Source organism: Bison bison, unplaced genomic scaffold (assembly GCF_000754665.1).
Source record: "Bison bison bison isolate TAMUID 2011002044 unplaced genomic scaffold, Bison_UMD1.0 scf7180017864177, whole genome shotgun sequence".
Lineage (NCBI taxonomy): Eukaryota > Metazoa > Chordata > Mammalia > Artiodactyla > Bovidae > Bison > Bison bison.
The window spans coordinates 1,744,218-1,764,351 of record NW_011494749.1 but is presented as its reverse complement, the minus strand read 5'-3'; the positions used below and the strand labels follow the sequence as shown (position 1 = coordinate 1,764,351).

The window sequence follows — 20,134 nt, the reverse complement described above, 5'->3', positions numbered from 1 at the left end:
CCCTTCCTTGGGGGTGTGGGTGGGGGCGATGGGGGCCCAGCCAGGGGCACAGCTGGATAGGCCTGTTTGCGGGGACAGGGCCCTACACCTCTCCGTCGTCACTCTCCCTTCGGTTTCTTGTCCGGTTCCTCCCCGCCCCGCTCCCCTCTCCCACAATAATGGGGCTTAGAGGGGCCAGGGCACCGCAGCCTGGTCTGGGGAGTTGAGCTCTGCCTGGACGTTCGCTCTACTGTCTGCCTCCTTCGCAGCCTTCTGCAGAAGAGAGAAATAAGGTCAAACAAACTTTCTCCCTACTCACGACGCCCTCCTGTCTCTTTCCTGGTGAAATAATAATTCAGATAAGTGGCGTGTTTGTGTGTGAGACGTGCTCTTCTGCTCATTAGCCGAGCTTCTTGATGGATGGTGGTGGGAATGGCCTGGCTAAATGAGGCCACTTTGTAGAAGGGAGAAGGGAAAGAGCCACTAAGATAGACAATACAGCCCAGCCTCTCAAATAAACACACAGTGGGGAGTTTCCAGTGAGCCTATTAGATGACAGGAAAAACCACATTTGAAAATTTTTATCCTTTTTGTTGACAGGCTGCAGCAATCATTATAACAAGACCCTAAAGGAGTCTAGATTAAATTTGGTAAATGAGGTATTAAAAAAAACCGATATCACCTCCAGAGAGCTCTGCCTCTCAAAAAGTGACCTGTCTCCGTTCTCCCCGCCCCCATCCTCTTAGATGGAGCTGTGAAAAAGTTGGTCGTGTGCTTCTGCTCTGCTCACCTGATTTTTTTTTTTCAAGTTGGTGATTGAAATGTACTTTGGGCTGTGAAGCCTTTCAAGATGCTCTGAATTTGTCTTAGGTCAATAGTTTTATGTGAGAAGCATACTCCAGGGCAAATGGATTGGAGTGAAAAGATGTGGAAGCAGTTACAGTATGAAAGACACGTGTTTAGTCAGCCCTGACTAAATGATAAGAGGTGTCTTTTTGTTTATTATTAAAAATTTGACACATGTGGGACAAGAGTCTCCACATTCAAGGAGAACTTGAATAAAACATTAATGGAAGTGAAAATGCCAGGAAAATAAGGATCTGTGAATGGTAGGCACATGAGGGAATATATTAAGTTTGCATTACTAAGTTTGCTTTTACCAGGGAATGAATTATGGGCGTGCTTCATTTTGAATGTGAATTACCTAATATAAAAAGTCACAGATTGGCACATGTGAACTTTCTGTTGAAAAGATTAAGCTCTGTACTTCCTTTACTTACAGATTATGTGTACTTTGAGAATTCCTCAAGCAATCCGTACCTCATCAGAAGGATAGAAGAACTCAACAAGGTATACACTGAGTGTTCTTGATTCTAATATTAAGAAATATTTGATTCCCACTGAAGGATAAGTGGGTAAAGGGCATAAGAGGTGATTTTACTTGCAGTTCCAGACTCTTTGAAAGTATGGATTCCAGATTAGAGAATTATGCAGGATTCTGAATATTTCGCTTTTTAGAATTACTTCTGATATTAAATATTGATATTGAATATGTAACATCTGCAGATTTCTTTAAATTGCTTGGAGTTTCTCCGAGCAGGCCACTCCAGTAACTCAGTCTCTTTTTATATTTGAAGTCATAATTTGTGTTTCTCCCTTTTTAGTGAATTAATTTTTTACTCTTTCAGCTTGAGAAGGAAGAAGTTAGGAAATATAATATTTAAGGGAATTTGTAAAATTCTAGACTAGGCTAACTAATAAGAATACAGTATTGGTATAATTATAAAGTGGCTTTTTTGGTACTGTAGGCCAGAATAAATAAAACTTACCCATTGTTTTGTCCATGATCGAGGGTGTCCAGGACAGCAGCAGCTTAATGACTGTTGGCAATAGTTCAGCTTTTACATCGGAGGCACTTGAATAGTCATAAGCGACCTGACCATAAATTTCTGATGGTTTTGAGAGTTACCTGTGTAGCTGGTGAGGATTCTTGCGATCAAAATGTTTGGGGGCTGTCTAGCTTATACTTGTCTCCCAAAATACCATCTGGAGACTGGTCCAGTTCTGAGTCCCTGGAAGCCCGGTCTGGCCAAGGGCATGCTTGACTTATGAGCTTGGACATCCTGGTTTACTTTTGGGGATACCCTGGCGATGTTGCATTTTAAAAACTTCTGTAGAATTTGAGACCACCAACCACCAAATGAAGCAAATGGCTGCAGGGTTAGGTCAGTCTGTGGGTGGAAACTGTTGAGATGTCTTCCCGAAGTGCTTCTCTTTTATGTTATTGATGTAAGGTATAAGAATTTAGGCAATTCCAGGAAATTCCTTTGTATTCCAGTGGTTCGGGCTCAGCGCTTTCACTGCCACAGCCCAGGTTCCATCCCTGGTCTGGGAGGAAAGATCCTGTAAGCCACGCAGTGCCGCTAAAAATTAAAAAAAAAAAATTTTTAAATAAAAGGCTTAATAAAGAATTTAGGCAATTCCACCCTGTTTACGGTATCAGTTTATTTAGAAAGTTAACTAGGATTCAAAGAAAAATATTGGCCTGTGAGATTGGTATTCTCTGGCGGCTCCTTGCTTTGTTCATTTGGCTCTAAGTGGAGTAAACTCTTTCTTGACTAATACTGTTTTTTTATGGCCACGCTGTGTGCGTGTTGTGGGATCTTAGTACCGGATTGGGGATTGAATCCAAGGCCTTGGCAGTGAAAAGAGTCCTAACCACTGGGCCATCTCGGCTCTTTCTCATAGGCACTCACCTTAGTACTGTCTCGTTGTTTCCAGTTCCCTGTGCCTTGCTTTTTCCTCCATATCATTTATCACCATCAAATATACTTTATGTGTTTATAGACATGCCTTGAGATATTGTGGGTTCAGTTCAGACCACTGCAGTAAGGCAGATATTGCAGTAAAGCAAGTGACATAAATTTTGTAGTTTCCCAGTACATATAAAAGTTCGGTTTATACCATACTGTAGTCTTTTATGTGTATAAAATGATGTGCATGCAGGGATTTCCCTGGTGGTCCAGTGGCTGACTTTGAGGTCCCCAGTGTAGGGGGCCCAGGTTTGATCCCTGGTCTAGGGATGATCCCACATGCCACAACTAAGAGTTCTCATGCTACAGCTAAAGATCGCCACGTGCAGCGACCGAGACCCAGTGCAGCCAAAAAAAAGAAAAAGTTGTGTGTGCCTCATTGAGAAATACTTTCCTGCTAAAAGAAATGCTAGCTGTCATCTGAGTCTTTAGTGACTCATAACATATATTAAAGGTCACCATTACAAATGGGTCATAATAATAAAAAAGTTTGAAATGTTGCAAGATTTACCAAAATGTGACAGACACTAAATGAACAAATGCTGTTGGAAAAATGGCACTGATAGACTGCACTGATAGACTTGCTTGACCCATCAGTTTGTAAAGAAACACAGTATCTGTGAAGTTGAGTGAGCCCAAGTGCAGTAAAATGAGGTGTCCCTGTATTTTCATTGCCTGATTTTGCAAACTAGAATGAAAGCCCTAGCTGTGTAGTGATCTTTTCTATTCACTAATGGATCCTAAGTGCTTTAGAATACTGGCTGGCACATAGTTAAGGCATTCAGTAAATATTTCTTGAATTAGTGAATTTCTCAGATGTCTGATGTTAATACTTGTACATGGCTTTACTGGTTACAAGTACTTTGGTTCATTCATTTTACAAATATTTCTAAGAGCCTGCTACCTGCCAGGTACTTTTAGACACCACTTTTAGGAACTGAAGAATGAACGAGATAGGTCTAGTAGTGAAGATGGACATCAGCCAAATAATTCCACAAGCAGAAGGAAAATTGCATCTGTGCTAAATTTACAAACATCAGAGCATGGTGCTCTGGAAGCATATAATCTAGGGATTCAAGTTTGTCACCTTTTGAGCCTCACAGTACCTTAAACTTTTAAAGCAGATGCATCATGGATTGTTGGGAAGCACCCTGTGGTTAAGCAACTTAAATGTTTGGGTTACACATTTAGCTAGAATCTGGATTATTTCCGACTCCATCATTATATTACTGTTTACTTTGAAAGTCCCTCCCCTCCTCCACATCCTCACCTTCTCCCTATCCCTCTGCTTTCACAGGAAGTCATTAATATACTAACAGTCTTTAGGGGACTAGGGGTCACCGAATTGTGAAAGATGAGATTCTCTATAATTTCAGAGAATGGCAATCTGAGTGGATGGAGTATTGATTAAAAGGAACTGTGATTGACTAGTTAATTATTAGATATTTACATAGGATCTTTATTTCTGAAGGGGTGTGAAAGAGAGATTTCATTTTAAGTAATTCATTAAATATTTCTTGAGTTTTTATTATATAGCAGGTACCATGCTAGGCTTAGAGATACTACAGCGACCAATATGGGCATAGTCTTTGCTATGGACGTAGTCTTTGGTGTACGTAGTGTGTAGGCCCACACAGGTCTACGTTCTCATGAGGGAGACACAGAAGAAGATGAATGAACAGGTATAAAGAAAATTATTATAAACGGTGTTAATTTCTACAAAGGAAATAAGCAAGAGTCTTGACAGAATAACAGATTGCTTCCTTGGAATAGGGATTGGACTTTAAGGACATTGAAATTGAAGCTTAAAGGATGAGAAGGAGGTAGTCTTGGCATCGGGGCCATAAGAGTTCCAGAAATGCCCGGAGTGGGTCAGAGATCAAGTTGGCCAAGTGGGGCAATTTAACATGATTGGAAAAATCCAAATAATGAATTTAAGAATGCTTGATACATTCTAATTGATAAACTAAGAGAAAGAACATTAACCTATTTTATTAACTTTCTTCTAATTAGGTAGAATGTGTTTTAGGATTCTCTGGTGGTCCAGTGGTTAAAACTTGGTGCTTTCCCTGCTGGGCCCCAGGTTCAGTCCCTGCTCTGGGAACTTAAGATCCTGCAAGCTGTACAGCATGACCAAAGGAAAAAAATGAGAAAGAAATATAATTTTTTTTTTTAACAAAATTCTTAGGATAAGGGTTTGTCACTATTTTTATACAAAATTCACTTTTATAGGTTGAAAGTTCCTTTTTTAAAAAATCTTATTTGAAATGTTACTTGTCAGTTAAAAAGCAGAACTAAGTATTTTCTCTTTTTGGATTAAAGAATAGATTTTTGTCTCAGTTGTTCCCCCCCCACCAGAACTTTCAGTTGCAAAACTAAATAATGGGTTGATGAAAACAGTTCAACATTGTTATCTTATATTCCCTCGTTTCCTCTTCTCTAAGTTATACTCAGATAGACTGGTGATGATCTTTTGGAGGAAGACTATAAAGTTAAAATAGAAAACAGCTTTTGGGAAAATTTTATTTAGTCACTCTAGTTTGGGTGTTGCTCTTCTAAAGATTCAGTCTGCACACATGTTGAAAGAAAGCTTTGTGCCTGTAATAATGAAGGTTCAGTCTCAGGAAGTTTTGGAAATTATGCTTGTGGGTAAATTTGATGTTATTTGCTATAGATATATTTTTTGGGTATATTATGTATAATTTGTGTGTATCTTCATATTTTGTGTATTTTGTTAGCCATCCAGCTTGCCCTGAGATTTATTTTAATGTTTAGGGTCTTTTTTATTTTTGGTGGGGAGAAGGGAGCCACTAACTTCTTTGAGCCTCTAATCTTGTCCCCCATCCCAATCTATATTTGCACATGTAAGATTTTACAGATAATTTCAGGAGATCCCCTCAAAGCCCTTTTGATGGAACCCAAATTAAGGCCCCTTCTGACGTTTAGGATTTGTTGGGAATAAGGAGAGAAATTGGGAAAAGAAAGTTCCTTTCCATTTGTTCTAGTTGAAGCAGACTGTGGACTTTCCATGTTGGAAAGTGTTTGGTTATTTTGTTTTTTACTTTCTTAAGTTGAGAATAGAAATGGACATGAGTATGAGGTGGACTCAAGGCCCCTTATTGCTGGAGGATGTTTTTCTAACCATGTTTGACAGAATAGAGATTTAAGAGGCTGCAACCTAAGTGGAGAAAAGGACATAGTACATTGCTGTTCATTGTATGTTCTTTATACCTGTCTCCACTTTTCCCACCTGGGGGTTTGTGCAGGTCTTTCTTTTTTCTTAGACTACTCTGTCCTCCAGGCTCCACCTATTGGACTTTTCTTCTTTTCTAGCCAACTAAGGACCCTGTACCCCTTTCCTCCTCCTCGAAACTTTTTCTGCTTTTTCCCTAGGAAAAAACTTTTTCTGCTTTTTCCTTACTTCCTGCCTCCAGGAATAAGAAATGGAGCCTGGAGGGGAAAAGAAAGGAGTAAAGGAAAATAGTGTTGGTAATTTGTCAGGAATATTCTACTTTTATACTTAAGTTATGGGGAACCGGTGAAGGTTTCTGGGCTAGGGACATGATGCCCGCTGGGCTTTGGAAGGTTGGAGAGGAGGTGACATGTGAACAGGCATCTCTGCTGGAGTGGAGGCTCCATGAGGGTGGGCACTGTGCAGAGGGTGGGCGTCCCCAGTGCTTAGCACATGCTGAGTGAGGCACAAGAAGAGGGCAAAAGAGCTTTGGTGACTGTGTATACACACAGCTTTTAGCCTTGGTCTTCAGAGCTGTGCTTCTTAAATTATCTGTGGTGGAGGAGTTTTAAAAATCTTCAATATCTTAGGCTGCTTTGGTAAAATTTAAATGAGAGTAGAAAAATGAAATTTAAAGTAGGCTTATAAAAATGCAGGCCCCATTTTTTGTTATTAGATTCAAGAGATAGGAAATTAACTCTCAAATACTATAATACACTTAATTTCTGTTCTGATTTCTGTTACACAGTAACAGTTGTGTACTGGGCCTTAGACTGCACTTTCAGTAGTTCAACTTCAGAGGAATACTTGAAGGGTGTGTGTGTGTGTGTACACGCATGCACATGTGCGTATAATAGAGAAGAGGAATACTGTAGCTGTAAACTGCCTAATAGCCAAGTGTGTACATGATTCAGGAGACAATATTTGTTTTGAACTATGCCTGTCTACCACAAGCGGGTTTAAATAAGAATTTAATTGGCTTTATAGAGTATCCTTGTTGAAGGAACTCATCAGTGAGGCAGAAAAAAACATGTATATCTTAAAACTCTTGCTTTAGGTTTTTAATATGCTTTTGTCTCAAGAAGAGAAAAAATGATAAAGCATGGGTAATTGAAGTCATTGATAGATTTTATTTATATTGAAATATTGGCCTGTTTATTTGGCAGACTGTGGGATCATTGCTTCTGGAGGATGTATTTGATCACAATATTGTGAATTATAGAAGCACTTTGGTTAGGATTTAATATGATTTCAATTTTAAGGGGCAATATTTCTACAAGACTATTCTTCACTCTAGAATACTGCTGCTGCACTTCATAAAATTGACACATTTACTGCAGCACATACATATTCTTATTTCTTTGTGTCTTAGTATATCAGTAAGCCCAGAGAAATTCTGAAAATTTGTTCTCAAATTTGTTTGAAATTGGAAGTCACAAGAGCGTTTTATTGTAATCTATGTGTTTTTACAGTGAACTTTGTAGTGAACGATTGACTTTGAAAGCTCTCAGAATTCATAAAGAATAGGAGGGTAGGAGCCTGGGCCCCAGCTGCAGTAAATTACAGCCTAACTGAATATTGATTGCATTCTAGACTGTAGTCAAAAAGAAATAAGCGCTTCAGTGTTCATAACTCAAGGCTTTTAATACTTTCGTATGTGAAGGTAGACCAAGAATATTGAGCATTATGGGTTCATAGATTCCCTTGAGCTGAGAATGCTTTCCCAAGCTCTCTGGTCCACCTCATCTGTTGACCTGCCCTGTACCTGCAGAGTATCACCATCCGTCGAACGTGGGGGTGTTTATGAGGAGGGACTGGATGACTTTGCACTTAGTCTGTGCCTCTGGGAGAGGGTTTGGAGGACTTATATTTAAATGTTTTAAGTTACATAGTGGCTTTTTAAATTTGGGGGATTAGTTTCTTAAGGCTAATCAGAGTTAACTATGTCTGGCTTTAGTCATTAAAGCTGTCTGATCACTTTAGTTTAATTGATGCCAGTGAGTTATTTTATGTTTGACATTTCAGTTTCACTTGGAACTTTTACAAATGTTGCTAGTCCTTATTTGAATTTTTTAGCTCTCTATCCTGCAGCTGTGGTTGGCATAGTAAGTGAGAGTGATCTTATAATTGTGCTGTCTCTAGTTTTGTTTTATAAACTACTTGAGTCTAATATTCAGTCCAGATGACTTTTATTTTTCTTATTTCTTAGACTGCAACTGGCAACGTGGAAGCAAAAGTAGTGTGCTTTTATAGACGACGAGATATTTCCAACACGCTTATAATGCTTGCAGACAAGCATGCTAGTAAGTTAATTGCCTTTTTCTTGGAAAAAACTTAAAATGTGTTTTGAGTCTCTTTTTTTTTGTGATATTAGGAAAAATACTGTGTTACCTATAACTTTTTAGTTTCCCATTTGTTTTCCTCTTAGTTTAGATGGGAGTAGGATTTTTGGGTGGCTCTTGGTTTTAGTATGTATATTTTTAGGATGCAACATATATTTATTAATTAGTCAAAAGGTTGAAATAGAAGTCTTTGTAAATAGGCTTTAGCAGACAATCAGGGCAGTGTTTTGTCATCTCCCGTTTTTCACGGTGGTTTGAAGTTTTGAATATGAGGAAATTAATACTTCACTGGTATTTTGGAGGACTTTTTCCCCTCCTCTCTGAAACAGCTGGGTTATATTTACAGTTTGTAAAATTCTGAGTTTTATTATATGTTTGTAGTAGTAGGTATGTGTGGGAAAAAAAAGTTTGCTAAAGAAAGAAGTGCAAGGTGATAGATAATGGAAAATTCTTGAAGGTAGCAACTCTGAGTATTTCTTTGCAGTTTAATTGTCATTGTGTGCTCTTTCCTCCCGGTCAACAGCTTTGACACATCCTAGCACCCCACCCCCTTTTTTTTTAAAGCAACAAAGGATCAATAAAAAAGTGATTTAAATTTTAAAAAAGAAGTAAAGTAGTTTAAGTACTTTGTCTTAAAAGCCGTTTTCATCCTACAAAACATGTAATGAGGTCAGGTATGTGCGTGTGTTAGTCGCTCAGTCATGTCTGACTCTGCAACCTCATGGACTGTAGCCCACCAGGCTGCTTTGTCCATGGGATTCTCCAGGCAAGAATACTGGAGTGGGTTGCCATTCCCTTCTCTATATGTATGTGTATTTTTCAGTTTAATACTGTGATGTGTCAGACTCTGGTCTTGGGGATCCCCAAGCTTGTGAAGTGTTTTGGTAATGGGGGAAAGGAGGCTGTTGTGCAGACAGGTTGGTTCTCTGTCTGCCTGAGATTTCCCCACTGTGTTGCCAATTTAACCAAGCAGTTTGGTTGTCTGTAAGTTAAATTCCTACTATATTTTCTGCTGTAGTTTTATATATTTTTATTTTTATTTATTTATTTTTTAGTTTTATATATTTTTTTAAAATTTCTTTCCATTTTTGTAGAAAAAGTGTTAATTATGATATGGATTATTCTGTAGTATTTACAAATTATATATTGACAGATGCAGGGCAGTTGTATTTGTTCCTCATGTATGAGATCAGAGTATTACTTTTTAAAATGATGTATTAATCAGTTATTTATCTGTAGCTGAAATCTAGAAATTCAACATGGCATTAAAGCATGCAAAACTATTTGGATTTTATTCACCATTTATAACATAACGTTAAGAAACATAAACTGTCTCACTGATGTACTTTTGGATTTAGTTTGGCTTCTAATGTAATTTGTCATTGCAAAGGTAGTGAGGTGTCAAGATTGTCAGGGAGTCCGCTGACCGCTTGTGGGGGTCTCAGCATGGCTGCCTTTTGGAGCTGTCTATTTTAGGCTTGTAAATAGAAAATCAGGTTTTTCAGAATTGATTAGGCTCTTTATATTGGCTCATAGAAATGAAAATCTAAGAAAATTAAGAATCGGTCAAACTACATAGTAGTAGTCATGCAGATTAAAGCAAGACCTGGGTTCAGATTCTGGTTGGTTACTTGCTGCCTGCCTTGGCAAAAATTCTTAACTTCTCATTCATCTGCATTTTCCTTATTTGTAAAATGAGGTTGAAAAAAAATCACCTCATTTTGAGTTATATTTTTATCACAGTTAAGAAAAAATTAAAGGAGGGAATTCCCCGGCAGTACAGTGGTTAGGACTCCGCGCTTTCATTACTGATGGCCTAGTTTCGATCCCTGGTGGGGACTAAGATCCCACAGCCATATGGCCTGGCCAAATATTAAAAAAAAAAAAAATCTAAAATGGCATACTTTAAGGAAAAAAATTAAAGGCTAAGGGAAAAATTATGCCAGCAATGATGTGATGACTCAAGGAATGACTTATAATGGGTGCTTAATAAATGTCGGTTTTTCCCCCTTAGTGATTTGTAGATCATCTGTTTGGATGGATTACTTCTATCTACATTTACCTGTCTTCTTCCATTATTTATTGATTTTTATTCTCAAAGTTAACTGTATATCCATGTACAATAGAGTTAGAGGTATCAACTTACTTTTGTTTTGATATTGACTAAACCTTCACATGAAGAGAATAAAAATTGCCTGAATAGTTCATGCTTTATAAAGAGGTTTTTAAGGAGGGATTAATGGAGAAAATGTCATATGAAAAAACAGAGACCTGGATGTGGATGCCACTTAATTTTCCTGAATCTTAGTTTTTCCACTTCATTGTGAACTTTTTTTTTTTCATTGTGAACTTCTTTAAAAACTTTTTATTGCAGAAAATTTCAAACATAAAAGTACAGATATAATACACATGATGTTTTCCATTATTCTGCTTTAACAGTTATTAATACATGACCAATGAATTCATCTAGACCCTTACTTGTCCCATTAGTTTGAGGCTCATCAGAGAAATCTTACTTTTTTATCTGTATATATTTCAGAATATATTTCTAAAAGATACAGCCTCATCCAGACTTTCAGGAAATGCCAAGAATATACAAGGAGCTTCAGGATGCTCTTGACCCAGATCCAGCAATTAACATTTTATCATTCTTTATATATATATATATATATATATATTTCCTGAACCATTTGAGAGTAAGTGGAGACTTTAGAGTGTTTTTCCTAAATGTACTAGAATTCTTTTACATAACCACAGTTTAGTGTAAAGGTCTCAGGAAACTAGTATTTACAACAAAACTATTACTTCATTCACAGTCCTTATTCAGATTTCATGTCTCAACAGTGTTATGAGTAGCTATGCGTTTTTACCTTAGTCTAGGATAAAATCCAGAGTCACACACTGTGTTTCATTGTTGTGTATCCTTGATAATGGAACTAGTTCCTCAGTCTCTGTGTTTTTTGACCTTAACATTTTTGAAGAAAGTAGGTCAGTTATTTTGTTGAATATGGTTCAGTTTGTGTTTGTGTAATGTGTCCTCATAATGAGATTTAGGTTATGTATTTTTTTTGTAGGGATGCTGTAGTGATGTGTCCTCGATCCATAATGGTGATATTAGGTTTGATTACTTGGTTAAGGTGGCATTCCTTTGTATCCAGTAAGTTATTTTGGGGGAGGTACCTGGCAACTGGGCTTCCCTGGTAGCTCAGTTGGTAAAGAGTTCGCCTACAATGCAGGAAACCCCAGTTTGATTCCTGGGTCAGGAAGATCCGCTGGAGAAGGGATAGGCTACCCACTCCAGTATTCTTGGGCTTCCATTATGGCTCAGCTGGTAAAGAATCTGCCTGCAGTGCCGGAGACCTGGGTTTGATCCCTGGGTTGGGAAGATCCTCTGGAGAAGGGAAAGGCTACCCACTCCAGTATTCTGGCCTGGAGAATTCCATGTACTGTATAGTCCATGGGATCACGGAGTCGGATGTGACTGAGTGACTTTCACTTCACCTGGCAACTGCGTAAATATCTTGTTTCTGGCCCAACATCAGTGCATTTGTTTTAACATCCATTGATCATTTAGGATTCTGTAAACATTGGTATCCTCAAATACCTAGTTGGTTTTTTCTTTTACAGTATTTTTTCATTTTTATAATTTGTTTACATTAGGATCCGAATAAGGTGATTGGTTGGTAAGACTCTTAAGTTTTTTTTTTCTCATCCATTTTAATAATTGATAAATACTTCATATAGCATAAAATACAAGCTTTTAAATTGCACAATTTAGTGGTTTTCTCAACGCTTTATAGCCATCACCACTGCTAATTTCACATTTCCATCACCCCCAAAAAGAAGCCAGTTACTCCCTATTCTCCCTTTCTGTCAATCACTGGCAACCGCTGATGTACTTTCTGTCTGTATAGAGTTGCCTTTTTCTGGACATTTCTTATAAATGGAATCATATAGTTTGTGGTTTTTTTTTGTGTCTGGCTTTTTACTTAGCATAATGTTTTCAAGTTTCTTCCATTTTATAGTATGAATTACTTCATACCTGTTTATAGCTAAGTGATATCATATTGGGTGGATGCACTACATTTTGTTTATCTAGTCACCAGTTGATGGGCATTTGTATTGTTTCCTTTCTGGTAATTATGAATGATTCTGTTATGAACATTTCTGTACAAGTTTTTATGGGGACATCCTTAAATCTTTTAATCTATAGATACATATTATTTCATATTCTATCTCAGTATTTGTTGAAGATACCAGGTGGTTCATCCTGCTGAGTTGTCTTTGCCTGGGAGTTTGTTGACTGCATCTCTGTTGTGTCCTTTACTTTGTTTCCCTGTACGTGGATAGTTAGATCCAGATTCTAGAGGGTCAAAAATCTAGGGTTGTTTTTTTTTTCTTTGTGGAATGGCTGCTGCTGCTGCTAAGTCGCTTCAGTCGTGTCCGACTCTGTGCGACCCCATAGACGGCAGCCCACCAGGCTCCCCCATCTCTGGGATTCTCCAGGCAAGAACACTGGAGTGGGTTGCCATTTCCTTCTCCAATGCATGAAAGTGAAAAGTGAAAGTGAAGTCGCTCAGTCGTGTCCGACTCCTAGCGACCCCATGGGGGTGGGGTAAAAGATCACTTCATGGGGAGCATTGTGTACTTCTCTTATGAGGTCTATAATACATTGTTGCCTGTCTCTTTTTAATAACATTTTACTTTGAAATAATCTAAGATTTACAAAAAAATCTATTAAAAACATTATCAGGAATTCCATATGCCCTTCACTCAGATTCTCCAAACGTTAACAATTTTGTTATATTTATTCCATTATTCTATCTTGTTTATTGTTTAGCCACTAAGTCATATCTGACTCTTTGCGACCCCATGGACTGTAGTCCACCAGGCTCCTCTGTCCATGGGATTTCCTAGGCAAGAATACTGGGGTGGGTTGCCATTTCTTTCTCCAGGGGATCTTCCTGACCCAGGGATTGAACCTGTGCCTCCTGCATTGGCAGGTGGACTCTTTACCACTGAGCCACCAAGGAAGCCCATTAATTCTCTGTACATATTAATATATTTGAATTGTCTGAAAATAAATTGGTATATTTCCCCTAACCCCTAAAGTTAACCTCAGTGTGTATCTTCTAAGAATGAGGACATTCCCTTTCCTAACACCAGCATGATGATATATGAACTTACTCAGATTTTGTAAAGTTTCCTACCAATGCCTTTTATAACAAAAAATGAAGAAATTTTAATTTTGTTTTTTTGTGGAGATATAAAAACTGTAGAAAATTCTGAAAGAGATCAGAATACCAGATCACCTGAACTGCGTCTTGAGAAACCTATATGCAGGTCAGGAAGCAACAGTTAGAACTGGACATGGAACAACAGACTGGTTCCAAATAGGAAAAGGAGTACGTCAAGGCTGTACATTGTCACCCTGCTTATTTAACTTATATGCAGAGTACATCATGAGAAATGCTGGGCTGGAAGAAGCACAAGCTGGAATCAAGATTGCTGGGCGAAATATCAATAACCTCAGATATGCAGATGACACCACCCTTATGGCAGAAAGTGAAGAGGAACTCAAAAGCCTCTTGATGAAAGTGAAAGAGGAGAGTGAAAAAGTTGGCTTAAAGCTCAACATTCAGAAAACGAAGATCATGGCATATGGTCCCATCACTTCATGGGAAATCGATGGGGAAATAGTAGAAACAGTGCCAGACTTTATTTTTTTGGGTACCAAAATCACTGCAGATGGTGACTGCAGCCATGAAATTAAAAGACGCTTACTCCTTGGAAGGAAAGTTATGACTAACCTAGATAGCATATTAAAAAGCAAGGACATTACTTTGCCAACACAGGTCCGTCTAGTCAAGGCTATGGTTTTTCCAGTGGTCATGTATGGATGTGAAAGTTGGACTGTGAAGAAGGCTGAGCACCGAAGAATTGATGCTTTTGAACTGTGGTGTTGGAGAAGACTCCTGAGAGTCCCTTGGACTGCAAGGAGATCCAACCAGTCCATTCTAAAGGAGATCAGTCCTGGGTGTTTCTTGGAAGGACTGATGCTAAAGCTGAAACTGTAATACTTTTGCTACCTCATGGGAAGAGTTGACTCATTGGAAAAGACCCTGATGCTGGGTGGGATTGGGGGCAGGAGGAGAAGGGGACGACAGAGGATGAGATGGCTGGATGGCATCACTGACTCGATGGACGTGAGTCTGAGTGAACTCCGGGAGTTGGTGATGGACAGGGAGGCCTGGCGTGCTGCGATTCATGTGGTCGCAAAGAGTCGGATACCACTGAGCGACTGAACTGAGCTGAACTGAAATCATTGACCGATTGATGATTACTTTAATTCATTTATTTATCAAGGCTGTAAAAATTATGTGTTTTAAACTATCATTCCCTCATGTGTTGGGTGGAATATTTCTATAAAGAGCAATATTCCCTCTGTCAACTATCAGGTTGTTCTTCTGGTTTAGATCTTATAAGAAAGGTAGTTTAAATGCTTGATGAGGTTTTTGCCCTTTTTAGTTACCAGTTTTCAAAAATAGTAAAGTGGTTCCTGGGCTTCCCTGGTAGCTCAGCTGGTAAAGAATCCACTTGCAGTGCAGGAGACCAGATTCGATTCCTGGGTTGGGAAGATCCCCTGGAGGAGGGCATGGCAGCCCACTCCAGTATTCATGCCTGGAGAATCCCTGTGGACTGAGGGGTCTGGTGGGCTACAGTCCATGGGGTTGCAGAGAGTTGGACACGACTGAGCAACTAAACACACAGGACAAAGTGGTTCCTGGCATTCTCCAAAGATCACCAGTTTACTTTTTTAGTTTCATCATGAGTGCGTTTGTCCATATTTGATATTTATTATCAATTGTCTTCATTGACACTCAGGTTGTCTTATCTTTAGCTAGTGGGGCTTATTTTGGTTTGTCCTGGAGTCATCTTTTATGCTTCTTGCCCCGAACCTTTGTCTCCAGAGTCCTGATTGCTTTTACTTGGAAATGGCCTTGGAGACCACAATCTGAGCATTAAGGATGGATCTTAGAGAGGGTGGTGCTGTTCCTAGGTTGTTGTACATTTAACAGAATGTGCTATTTTGTGGTGTATTCTTCAGAATCAAAAGAAATCCTCCTTGAGTACTTGTTGCTGATTCTTCTTTTCTAAGGTAATTTCACTGGAAGCTGGCATATGTAGTTTTGAGTTTTAAAAGCAGCGGTTGTTCCTTTAATCTAGAAGAAATGGAATTTCTCATTAAATGAGTGATACCATTTTGGTATGGATCTGGTTCTCAGGACAGGTGGATTCTTTGAAAATGAAGAATTTCATCCATACTCTTTCACTTATTTTAGATATTTTTGACATATTCTTATTATGTATTGTGTTTCTTAAAATGTAAAGCTTTAGAAAATTAAACTTTGTGTCACTTTCCTTTTTAACCTGACAGGCAAAAGGGTGAAGTGTTTTCTGTACTTGCAGCTCTCTTCCTTCCTTAGAGTTTTCTTCCCAACTTTTCAGTTGTGTCACTCACTCTGGGCTGAAGTTGGGACAGGGAAAAATAGCTCAAATAAGGATAGTTCTTTTGTTTTCTAGTGCTTGTTCTGTTCGCCACTACTTTTCCACTCCAGCACCCACGTGTGTGGAGCTTTGTGGAAGGAGAAAAGGAAGGAAGATGGGAAGATTTTATTCTTACTCAGATTTGTAAAACCACAATTAGCTGTTGGAGAGAATCCTGCCTACTTTAAGTCCTGTTCATAAAGTTTATCAACTTACTGATGTTTCTGACACTTTTGTGTTATTATAAGTAGAGTCAGAAAGCAGAGTTGACATTAATCTTAATATTTTAAATAATAAGACGCTATGGGATATGATTTTGTTAGGCAGTAAGGATGTGTTGAAGGTGAAAGGTGAGGTGACTTCTATACCCAGTTCTAATCACCACCTAGTCTGAGTCATATGCTCTTACAAAATGTTTTGGTGTCAGAGGGCGTATTGGGAACTTTGTTTTTTAAGATTCATGAAGTATATGATTCAGAGTTATTAAAAAGATGTAGAATGTGTAATGTCTTACAGAATTTGGGGACTAAAATGGGATTTTATTAAAAAGTTGACACCTTTTTAAAAGATTTAGAGCCAGTAATCACAATTGATTGTTACATCATAGTACCAAAACTGGATGTTTTGAATACATGAGTTCTGTCCTTTCCAACTTTCTTTCCTGGCCTTAGCACACAGTTTGTGCATTCTGAGTGCTTAGTGTTAAGTTTTTTAACGTTGAAACCATGGTTTTGGTTATCTTTCCAGCGTTCATGGGTCTTGTTCATTATAGTTGCTCCAAAAGTGTTTGTATCTTTGAATTTAACAGGGGAACAGATTTAAAGAACAGCCAGGCTACCAGTTGTTTTGATTTAGCATCTTAGTTGGCTGAAAATAATCTGTGGTGGTTTTAAAATATGGTCCTTAGCTTCTTTGACATTCCTTCCATTGATAGGTGGAGTCCATGTCTTCTCCCCTTAGATCTGGATGAGGTTGTAGAAGTAATGCTGTGTACCTCTCAAGGCTAGGTCATAGAAGGCCATGCAGCTTCTACTTGGTTTTCTTGTAATGCTTGCTCTCAGGATATGTCTGCTGGAACTCAGCCATTATTCTGTCAGTCCATGGAGTCTGCATTGTATAGACTACAAAGGAGAGGCCATTTGTAGGTCCCATGGTTGACCGTCTGAGCCCAGGTGCCACACACGTGCCTGGAGGAGCCACCAGCTGATCTAGCCCCAGCCATTTGAGTTCGTGTGGAGGTCCCAGTCACTGTGAACAAAGACAAGAGTTCTGTGCTTGGGCCCTGTCTGAATTTGTCACCCACTGAACATGTGAGGGAAGGAAAATGGTTGTTTTGTGCCATTAAGTTTTGGGGTGATTTGTAACTCAACAATAAGTGATGTAACTGGAACAGGCTCATAATAGGTTTTCCTGTTATGGCGTATTTTCAGTGACAGCTTAAAATCAATGTCTAAGCTTATGACTGCCTACTAAAAGTATTTAATGAATTATTAGTTTTCTTTAAGTAAACTTCACTTTCTTTTGACAGAATGATTAAATGAAGAGATCTTGCCCCCGTGCCTTACTCCTTCCTTACAAATGATTTTTGGCCACGCTGAGCACATCAGAAAAAAATGCCCTCTTTATTATTCTGTAGTGAAATTTATTGATCATAAAACTTATACATATAATGTAAAAAGAAAACTAAAACTCAGTATTATGTTCTAAACTCTAAAAAGAGAAAAAATTTGTACTAAGAATATTTTATAATGTAATAGGATCATATATACTGTATTTTAGTATGTTTGAATGCTGAGGCATGACAGTCGTGGAAGATACAATAAAATTGTGAAATGTTTGTACAGAATTACTAGCAATGCAGCAGTTATAAATTAGATTGATATTTTGTACTAGGAACTCTAATATTTGCTGAAATTTTTCAAAATGATACTATTGGTGTGCTCTGAACAAAACGAAATACAGTCTTTCCTCTTTTTACGTGACGGCTTCATTGCTGGAAAAGTAAGTTATATTAAAACCATACCTCAAATATTTTGTGTTTTCATATATTCCCTTTAGCTTAGAGGGTAAAGAATCTGCCTGCACTGTGGGAGATGTGGGTTTGGTACCTGGGTTGGGAAGATCCCCTGCAGGACGGCATAACAACCCACTCCAGTATTCTTGCCTAGAGAAAATCCCCATGGACAGAGGTGCGTGGTGGGTTACAGTCCATGGGGTTTCAAAGAGTTGGACATGACTGAGTGAATAAGCACATACATAAAATGGAATTTGCTCTAGTCTCAGATTACAGAATCATGTTTTTCACTTACATAAATTCACACAGGGGAACTTCCATGGTGGTCCAGTGCCTAAGACTTTGAGCTCTCAGTGCAGGGGACCTGGGTTTGATCCCTGCTTGGGGAACTAGATCCCACAGGCTGCAACTAAGAGTTTGTATGCCACAAATAAAAATTACATATGCCACAACTAAAAAAGATTCTCCCTGTTGCAGCTAAGACCCAGCGTGGCTAAATAAATAAATATTTTTTAAAATGTCAAAAAAAAGAGAAAATGTCCAGAGGGACATTTCAAAGTCATGTGAATCATGGACTGTGCTTTGCTGTATTCCTATATGTCTATGGGATATCTAACATCCTTGTCTTCTGTCTGTGAAATGTTAATACTGCTCCCACTGTGGCAGTGCTGTCCACCTACCTCGCCCTTTCCAAAGGAGTCCTTGGGTTATGGGGTGGAACCATGGCACTAAACACGTTTTCATAAAACAAAAGCTGTAGCTCATTGTTGACTAATGTTCACCATAATACTGGGACCATGGAAGTTACTCAGTATGTACAAATTAAACAACAAAAAACTCTTAATGTTTTCCCTAATTCCCCCAAATTAAAGATTAAAGTTGCAAACAGTAAAAAAGTTAAAATTATTTATATTCAGCTAGGATTGATACTGTCTTGACCTAGAAGGTAAAAGAGAATTTGGCAGTACCTGGCAAATTAAAGCTCAGTGTTTTTATCATTGCATACTAATCATAGACAAGTGCCCAAAGAAGGGTGCCTTGATAATAACAACAGCAACAACAAAAGAGAGAAGCATAAGTGTCCAGCAGTAAGATATTGAACTAAGTAATAAATCAACTTTGTTTATATTCTGGAGTGCCTTGTAGCCATTTAAATGAATACATAGATTTATGTGTATCAACATGGACAGATGGCACAATATATAATTGAATTAAGTAGTTTAGATGAATTTGTAGGATATAACTCTAGCTTTGAAACAAATATAAAGTTTTATAAAATTAATGTGTGAATTTCAATATATGTATGTGTACATGGTATTCATGTACACATTAACCTTGTAAAACAAAAACAGTTATAAAGAATATTCCGAATAAGGAAATGTTTTGAGAAATTGAAATGCTTATTGAAATAAAATAGTGAATGAATAATAAATAGTACTAGATTTAAGTAATTAAAATAAATGAGAGAAAAAGTAGCACACCTCCCTAGAGAAGAAGGGCAAGAATCTTTAGATTCAATGGATGAAAGATACTTCATTTTAGAACACTGAAGAAAAATTGAGGATCCTAAAGTTTTTATAGAGAAAGTTATCAATGAAGGAATGAGGATCAGATTTCTTCAGTACATACTAGAAGAGCAAGTTTTTTAAAGTTGAGAATTCAATAACTATGAATTGCCACATAAAGGTATTTTTCAACATATAAGTATTATATAAATCAGTAATTTAGGAATAAAATTCCAGACTGTTCAAACATTAGAAATCGCAAAGAGAAATAAAAGTCTTCCGAAATTCTGACATTTTGAGAACAGGGAAGAAGTAAAAGCTTTCTAAAACTTTTTTTAGAAAGTTTTGAGAAAATTTTGAGGAAGTTCATATTAGTTATAACTTTTAAGGATAACCAATGGAAAGATGCAGATAAATCATTTGAGGAACTTCCCTGATGGTCCAGTGGTTAAGAATCCCTCTTCTAAAGTGGGAGATGTGGACCTGATCCCTGGTTGGAGAACTGGGATCCCACATGCTGTGGGGCAACTAAGCCTAGCCGCCGCAACTAGAGAGAAGCCCATGAAGATCCCACATGCATCAGTGAGGATCTTGAGTGCTGCAACTAAATCTCAATGCAGCCAAATAAATAGATGTTAAAATCATTTGATAAAAGAAAAATCACTTGATTTTACAATACTTCATCTATTAATCTAGTCATG

General features: G+C 38.0%; 1 protein-coding gene across 4 annotated transcripts in view; it reads left to right on the top strand.

The window, feature by feature from the left end:
• MTA3 (metastasis associated 1 family, member 3) overlaps window positions 1–20,134 on the top strand; it is a 211,343-nt gene that overhangs the window by 50,667 nt on the left and 140,542 nt on the right. For all 4 annotated transcript variants that reach the window (XR_825501.1, XM_010842311.1, XM_010842310.1 and 1 more), the window contains exons 2-3: window positions 1,262–1,329; window positions 8,234–8,327. Coding sequence is in view for 3 of the 4 variants with exons in the window: in XM_010842311.1 (XP_010840613.1) it covers window positions 1,262–1,329; window positions 8,234–8,327 (162 nt within the window). In the remaining variant the exon portion in view is untranslated. The remainder of the gene's footprint in view (window positions 1–1,261; window positions 1,330–8,233; window positions 8,328–20,134) is intronic.